The sequence below is a fragment of the Chrysochloris asiatica genome, unplaced genomic scaffold, assembly GCF_000296735.1.
Source record: "Chrysochloris asiatica unplaced genomic scaffold, ChrAsi1.0 scaffold00070, whole genome shotgun sequence".
NCBI classification, from domain to species: Eukaryota; Metazoa; Chordata; class Mammalia; order Afrosoricida; family Chrysochloridae; genus Chrysochloris; species Chrysochloris asiatica.
The window spans coordinates 14633447-14641696 of record NW_006408588.1 but is presented as its reverse complement, the minus strand read 5'-3'; the positions used below and the strand labels follow the sequence as shown (position 1 = coordinate 14641696).

Here is an 8250-nt window from a genome sequence, read left to right as displayed (position 1 = left end):
CACGACAGAACAGAATGCCATGCCTACCTGTCCCATGCTACCTCTTCCACCAAGACCCTGCCCCCCCCTTTTTGGGGAGGGGTGTCAGGGGGAGAAGGCAAGCAGGGAAGGGGCTAGTGGAGTGACGGGGTCCCTTCTGAAGGAAAAGCCACCCTGTCTGCAGCTGGGAGAGGTCCCAGCCCTTCTCTACCTCTCCAAGATGGTTCAAGGGGCAGGGATGGAGATGCAGGGACCCCTGAGGGAGCTAGGTTACAGTGGATATAGACCAACAGACACACGGACATCTGTCAACATGGCAGCCGACAGGCAGAATCGACTCTTACTCGCCATCCCAGCCTCGACTCATGGCCTGCACCACGGTCCCGTAGAGCTGGCTCCAGGCAGCCCGTGTGGCTGGTGTGAAGGCAGGACCCAAGCATTTCTCCAGCATGTAGAGCAGGGACTCTCCCACAGTCTGCAAGAGCAAAGTGCAGTCCATCACTCCCAAGACAGGCAGGAAACATTGATCCATTCCACAGGTGAGAAAACGACACCTGGGGCTAGTCGGCAGTATTTCTCCTTTCCTGCACATGATCTAGGTTGTCTATGCAAGGATTTGCACTCATCCTTGGGCGCCCCACTATATCCATCCTCACAACCATCCCATGAGTGGACTGAGACCCTGTTTGGGAACCTGAGTTCAGACACAGCGAGTCATTGCCCTGGGTCTCAGTTTCCCCCTCTGCAAGGTGGTTGAGAGCCTAGGCTCTGAAGTCACATAGACTTGAGCTCAAGTCTGACTCTACTATTTATGAACTATGTGACCTTGAACAAGTTATTTAACCTCTCTGATCCTCAGTTCCTTCATCAGTGAAACAGGACAAGCAAAAGTTACAACTCAGGGATTATTGTTGTTTTCATTGCTAAGTGCCTTCAAATCGGTTTCAACTTATAGCGATCCTGTATAGGGTTTGCAAGGTGCAGCTGGTGGGCTTGAACTGCCAAGCTTTCAGTTAGCAGTCCAGTGCTTATCCTACAGTGCCACTGGGTGATTAAATGGGGTAATTCATAGGAAACTATTAACACCACATCTGCACATAGGACGATTTCAACAATAATACTGACTCTCATTTGCTAATATTGGTGGTGGTGGCTGCGTGCCGTGCAGTCAGTTCCCACTCATAGCAACCCTGTACAGGGTTTCCGAGGCTGTAAATCTTTATGGGGGCAGAATGCCTCATCTTTCTCCAGCGGAACAGCTGGTAGTTTCGAACTGCTGACCTTGCGGTTTACAGCCCAATTGGTAACCACTACCCTACCAGAGCTCCTTTTGCTAATATTGATCATAACCAAATAAGGCTCATTTATTGTTATGGTTAAGTACCATCGAGTTGGTTCTGACCCATAGAAACCCTGGAAAGGGTTTCCAAGGAGCAGCTGGTGAGCTTGAACCGCCAACATTGCAGTTCAAACAGCTTTGCAGTTTGGTGCATTAACTCAACAGCGCCACACCAGGACTACAAGGTTCATTTAGTATACAAATATTTGCTGAATCTCCACCAAGAGTCAGGCACTGTGCTAGCATTTGGGGATGGAAAGGACAAGACAAACACAGTCTCCTCAAGGAGCTCACTGGCAAGGTGACTAGATGGTGGTAGAGTCATGCCGGTGGCCCTCAACAAACCACTCCTCTTGGATGTCACCTTCTTGAGTATGGTCCTTCCACACTGACATCGGTCTCCTTCTTGTGACTTACTTTGGCCAATGGGACATTACCAAGAGTTGTGCAAACAGAGGCTTGGTAGGGACTTGCATGCTGGGGCTTGTCTTCTCAGAATACTCCCTCTTAGAACTCAGCTGCTATTCTGTAAAGAAGTTCAGCCAGACTACTGAATGACCAGAGGCTACATGGAGAGACACCTTGAAGGCCATCTTGGACATTCCAGTCCCAGTTGAGCTCCCAGCTGAATGCAGTCAATAAATGACCCCAGCTCCAGCTACACCAGATGGAACAAAAGAACCATTCAGCTGAGCACAGCCATGAGAAATCAGAAGTTGTTGTTTTAAGCCAGTACATTTTTGGGTGGTTTGTTACACAGATCAGACCAGCTAATTTCAAAGATTCTGTAACTTCTGTAATTCTATGGGAAGCAAGCTCAGAGAAGACACAAATGGAGTCTCAGAGTGCAAGGGTCAGGGTCTCAGAGCAGGTAAGTAACAGATGTGCCCAGCCCTGGTCATCCGAGGGCACGGGAGTAGGAGAGAGTACGGGTGGGTACAAGTGGACAGGAAGAGTGATGACCTCAAGCTGGAAGCTCTAGAGAGGAGAAGAACCCCTTTACCCACCGAGAAGGAGCTGAGCTTCACACCCACCACCTGGTGCTTCCTGCCCAGGCCAGCAAGGTACTCCTCCAATGAGGACAGGTCCTCCACGTTGGTCACTGCCGCATCAATCACCAGCATCACCTGCCAAGGCCAAGACAGCAGTGAAACCGAGAGGCCAGGGAGACCCTGCCCACTCACCACAGCCCAGACCTGGGGCCCCAACCAGTGGCATGTGAGGTCACCAGAACCCTCATTTCCCAGGATCAGAGATGGAAGGCAACCTTGTAGTATGCAGCAGGTACTCAGCATGTGATGACCAAACTACTACATTTATACCCATGACAGAAGCCCCTCTCCTCTGAAAATCTCAGCACCTCAACAAGCCCACTGAGAGTGCTGAGCCTCTAAGAAAACCCTAGCCTAGTCTTCATAGGCAGAGGGCCCCTAATGGCCAGGATCAACATCAACACTAATTATGGGAACCTGGCTGAGGGCAATGGCAGACTGGGAGCAGTTGGCGGGGCACAGATTAGAGAAGGAGGCAAGGAAGACCAGGTCTCCAGGTGGAAAGCTGACAGCTGAAGTAATTTCCTGCCTCCGGGACCCTCTCCTTGCCCAGGCCCCAGAAGACATGCCCATCATGGCCTCACCTTCCTGATGTGGTCCAGGAACTCTGGGGAGGACAGACAGTCCTCTACGCTGGAGAACTGGCGGCAGTTGTACTGGAAGAGAGGCAGCAGGTCAGGCTCCAGGTCAAATAGCCTGTGGAGGGAGGCCCAGGTGTCAGTCCCCAAAAGCCCCAGGAAGCTCCTGCAAGCCTTGTTGTCCAATAGTGGGAGTCAGGGCTGAGCCAGAGCTTTGGCGCATCCTCGAACTTGGCACGGGTCCTTTGCCAGCTCTGTTGCTATCTCCTCCCCATTCCTTAGGGTTGTTGTTAAGTGTCGTCGAGCCGGTTCTGACCCACAGCGACCCTGTACAGGGTTTCCGAGGCTGTAAATCTTTACGGGAGCAGAAAGCCTCATCTTTCTCCCACAGAGCAGCTGGTAGTTTCGAACTGCTGACCCTGTGGTTCGCAGCCCGATTCGTAACCACTACGCTACCAGAGCTCTTTAGGGTAGTAACCTGGTTTCTCAGCAGTACCTGGCATATAGTTAGTGCTGTCAAATCAGTTCTGACTCATAGCAACCCTGTGTAGGATTTCCAAGGATCCAGTGGTGGGTTTGAACATCTGAACTTGTGGTTAGCAAGCAGTCCAGGGCTTATCCTACAGTGCAACACCAGGAGTGTCATCAAATCAATTCCGACTCATAATGACCCAATATAACAGAACAGAACTCTCCCCATAGGGGTTCCTAGGCTATAATCGGCACTGTGGGTTAATGTGCTGGACTGCAAAGTCAGTTTGAACCTCAAGGTCGACAGCTTGACAACAACAACAATCTTTACAGCAGCAAATCACCAGGTCTTTTTCCTGCAGAGCCACAGGGTGGCTTAGAACCACCAAACTGGTTAGCAGCCAAGTGCATACCTGTTGTGCCACCAGGGATCCTTCCGGCATATAGCTGCTGTGAAGTACTGTGGAGTCGGTTCTGACTCATAGCTACCCTGTATGGGGTTTCCGAGGAGCCTCTAGTGGGTCTGAACTGCCAACCTTGTGGTTCACAGCTCAGTGCTGATTCTACAGCGCCACACCAGGAGTCCTCTGGCACATAGTTGTTGTTGTTAAGTGCCATCCAGTCAGTTCCGACCCATAATGACCCTGTATAGGGTTTCCAAGGAGTAGCTGGTGAGCTTGAATCGCCGACTTTGAGGTTCAAACTGACTTTGCAGTCCAGTGCATTAACCCACAGTGCCACACCAGAACTCCCTGGCATATAGTTGTTGTTGTTAGGTGCCATCGAATCGGTACCGACTCATAGTCACCCTATGCACAACAGAATGAAACACTGCCTGATCCTGGGCCAACCTCACAATTGTTGCCACTCTTGAGCCCATTGATGCTGCCACTTTGCCAATCCATCTCACGGGGGGTCTTCCTCTTTTTCTCTGACCCTCCACCTTACCAAACATGATATCCTTCTCCAGCAACTGGTCCCTCCTAACAATATGTCCGAAGTATGAGAGACGAACTTTGGATATCCTGGCCTCCAAGAAGCACCCTGGCTACACTTCTTCCAACACAGATCTGTTGGTTCTTTTGGCAGCCCATGGCACGTTCAATATTCTCCTCCAACATATTGTAGCCACTCCATAATTAATTGAAGGGAGTTGACTGGGGCAGGAAATCTGAAGTTCGACTATGGGGGAAGAAAAATCCTTCTCTCTCTTCTTTCCCAGCCCCCAACCCCTTTTCTATCCCTAGCTTCCTACTTTAGGGCCAGAACTTACCCCAGTCTCCTGTGTCTCCAGTTATTACTACTGGCAGTAAGAGATGAAGGATGAATTCCTTACATTTCCTGAGTGCTGAATCTGTCACATTTGGAAGGCACAAGATGGTTTTGAGTAAATCTGTGGGTTTATCTCCCTCTGTCTTATGGGATGCTTTACAAAAACTTAGTGGAGTCCTGATGTGGTGCTGTGGATCAATGCGCTGGACTGCAAAGTTGGTTAGAACTTCAAAGTCGGCGGTTCAAGCTCACCAGCCACTCCTTGGAAACCCTATACAAGGTCGCTGTGGGTTGAAACCGAGTCTACGGCACTTAACAACAACAAGTGGGAGGTTTGGGGCTCACTTAGGGTACCGGGGATCCTGAACATCCGAGAAGAGGAAGGGAGCGTTGCCCCCCTGGCGAGGGCACAGGAGTTGAGAGGTCCAGACTGGCCTTCTCTTCCCTATGGGGTCTGTATACCCCCAGCCGGTTCATTGATAAGACTTGGGTCTTATCTGTCACCCCTTTCCTGAGGTTCTCTGGTCCGGTCCTTAGTAGGGTTTATCCTTCTGTTCATTGCTGGGAGTGCGCACTCGTAGGGCACGGACTCTGAGCGCTGACATACACCCGGGAGCTCCCGGCACACTTGCCCGCACAGGCCCTGGGAGCACCTCAGTCTCCCCGAACCCGGCAACGGTGGGCGCCCTGCAATCATCACCTAAAGACCCTACAGGAAGTGCAAAGCCAGCCTGGGGACGCAGCCCACCCAGTGTAAGGAACTTCAACAGCGAGGCCCCGGTCGCCCCCGCGGCTCACGGCTGGAGGAATGGCACAAGGAAAGGGCTGCGCCACAGTTCGCGTCTCTGGCGCACAACTGGCGGCAGCCGGTTTCCCTCCTCTAGCCGGCCGCCGTCCCGAGCCCATCCTGTCAGGCCCTCTTTCCTGCTCCCGCGCTCCGGCCGCCTCACCTGGCGAACAGGACGGTGCCGTGCTCCAGGGGGCTGCGGCTCACCACGCTCCAGCTCTGCCGGATCAGCTCGGGCTCCGGGCACTGCATGCTCACCGGGGCACAGGGCGCGCTCCTGGGACCCTCGGGGCGCGGAGGCCGTCACTGCACGTGCAGCGCCATCTCCTCGGCGACTCGTGCTCCTCGGCGACTCGTGCCGCGACTCGGCGACTCGGCCTTCGCCGGGCGGGGGTCAGCGACCGCTCCTTCCTTGACCCGAGCGGCGCGAAGACGCGCAGTGCCAGGAGATATGCAAGGCGCCCCCGCTGCACCCGTCCTGCTGGCGCTTTCGGGGACCCAACACCAGCAGCTGCGTCCTTCGCCCTGCAGCTCCCCCAGCGGCCCCGCCCCTCGCCGCCGGGCTGCGAGCTTTAAAGCGACTGTGGCCCCCGCCTCCTCCGGTCCATCAATGCTCGCAAGCTTTCCGCCGTCGGTCCGCTCAGTCCCCAAACGACCGGCTGGCATGGGAAGTTGCCCGGCTTCAGAGCTTAACTGAACTCCACCAGCCCCTCTGGCCCCAATTTCTCGTGTGAATAGTGGTGATATTACTATTCAACTTGGGCTAAAAGAGAGTTCTGGTGGAGCAATGGAAAAGCGCCCACCAGCCACTCCTTGGGAGAAAGATGTGGCAGTCTGCTTCGTAAAAATTTAGTTTGGGTAATTCTGCATCAGTTCTACTGTTTCCGATAGGGTCACTATGAGTTGATTCCACCACAAGGGTCTAGAGCCCTGAAACTGTTGAATTTGACCACCAGCCCCAGCATCCCTGGTAGTGCCGCTGGTTAAGCTTTGAGCTGCTAACTACATGATCAGTGGTTCAAACCTACCAACCACTCTGAGACAAAGATGAGACTGCTTCCATAAACATTTACGGTGGTGCTGTGGGCTAATGCGTCAGACTGCAGTCGTTTGAACCGCAAAGTCAGTGGTTCAAGCTCACTAGCTGCTTCTTGAAAACCCTATACAGGGTTGCTATGGGTCGGAATCGACTTGACTCACTTAACAACAACAATGGAGGACAGAGTCCTGGTGTGACGCTGTGGATTGATGAGCCAGACTGCAAACCCTATAGGTATAATCAGAAACCCTATACATGATAGCTCTGACTCCGTGGCACTTAACAACAACAATGGAGTCCTGACAGTGTTTCTCTGCTATTCCATAAGGTTTTCAGTGACTAAATACTTGGAAGTAGTTTGTCACTCCTTCTTCCTAGTCTGTCTTGTCTGGAAGCTCATTTGAAACCTGTCCACCATGGGTGACCCTTCTGGTATCTAAAATACCGGTGGCATAGCTTCCAGATGATATCATGTTTGGTAAGGTGGAGGGTCAGAGAAAAAGAGGAAGACCCCCCAGCGAGATGGACTGGCCAAGTGGCAACATCAATGGACTCAAGCGTGGCAACAATTGTGAGGTTGGCCCAGGATCCCACAGTGTTTCGTTCTGTTGTGCATAGGGTCACTATGAATCAGTACTGACTCGATGGCACCTAACAAGAACAATGGAGTCCTAATGTGATGCTGTGGGTTAATGTGCCAGACTACAAAGCCATTTGAACTGCAAGGTCGGTGGTTCAAGCTCACCAGGTGCTCCTTGGAAACCCTATACAGGGTTATGGGTCGGAACCGACTCGACGCACTTCACAATAACAACAACAATGGAGCAATTCTACTTTGAGTCAGAATCATTCTACTGCAGGCTGTGAGCTGCTTCAGTTCTACCAGCCCCTCCCAAACATAGCTCTGGATCCCTTTCTGCTTTCTTCAGCCCTGAGGTAAGCAGTGGTAGACTTCAGGAACCTCCCTGTGGAACAGTTTGAGTAACTTCTACCCTAACTCTGACTGGGGTCTGACCGCAGCACAGGCCAGCAGAGCTCTTAGTCTTGGGGACAATCGTTTCCATACAGCCTGGCTTTTTGGAGATTCACTGGAAATCTGAAGACTCCAGTCCTAATCCCAGCGTGGCTTGGCCTGGGTGGGACTTTGGGGGCCTGTCTTCTTACTTGGAAATTGAGGGCATTAGGGTCTAGCATTTGACTATTCCATTTTAGTTGACTTTTTTTTTTTTTTAAATAACAGTATTACTTAAGGTCTCATACTTGCCATCATGCTTGTGGTTGGTAACTCATGAGACTTAAACTTTTCTATTTCAAGCATGAAAATTCCTCAGACTCCAGCCTCGTTCTTATGACCCAATTATTTTTGAGTCTCTGAGCCTGTCTCCTCTCCGTCTGTTCACTTCTTTGTGCCTCAGTTTCCTCAGCTGAATACTAAGGGGTTGAGCAGTGTGGTCTCTCAAGGGGCCTTCCAGAATCAATCTCTTTTGATTCTTGGGATGCAAGGTGGGGTGTTCTTGGGCCATAGGTTCTGAGCAGGCTGTGACTCCTGCCCGGAGCTATACCTTCTCCTGGCCCTGAATTAGAACTAGAGGCACAGAACTCCTCCCTCCTATTCCCTGGCAGGCCCAATGAGACTATCTATCTGTTACCCCTTGGGCTACGAACCTGAAGGTCAGCAGTTCAAAACTACCAGCTGTTTCATGGGAGAAAGATAAGGTTTTCTGCTCCTGTAA

At 51.9% G+C, this 8250-nt stretch overlaps 1 protein-coding gene across 1 annotated transcript; it reads right to left on the bottom strand.

Annotated features, from left to right (window-relative positions):
- Positions 1-257: 257 nt before the first annotated feature.
- NGB (neuroglobin) lies at positions 258-5814 on the bottom strand. The gene is made up of 4 exons (XM_006864773.1): positions 5642-5814; positions 2955-3066; positions 2326-2445; positions 258-454 (listed from the first exon to the last, which is right to left on the bottom strand). The coding sequence occupies exons 1-4, from the start codon at positions 5728-5730 to the stop codon at positions 320-322; spliced, it is 456 nt and encodes a 151-aa protein (XP_006864835.1). The 5' UTR covers positions 5731-5814; the 3' UTR covers positions 258-319.
- Positions 5815-8250: the final 2436 nt, after the last annotated feature.

Excerpts from the sequence above, each read along its gene's own strand:
- NGB (XM_006864773.1), bottom strand. The coding sequence starts at position 5,730 with ATGCAGTGCCCGGAGCCCGAGCTGATCCGGCAGAGCTGGAGCGTGGTG. Across the intron at positions 3,067-5,641 it reads GGCACCGTCCTGTTCGCCAG|GCTATTTGACCTGGAGCCTG; the intron begins GTGAGGCGGCCG and ends CTCCCTCCACAG. Across the intron at positions 455-2,325 it reads TGAAGCTCAGCTCCTTCTCG|ACTGTGGGAGAGTCCCTGCT; the intron begins GTGGGTAAAGGG and ends TTGCTCTTGCAG.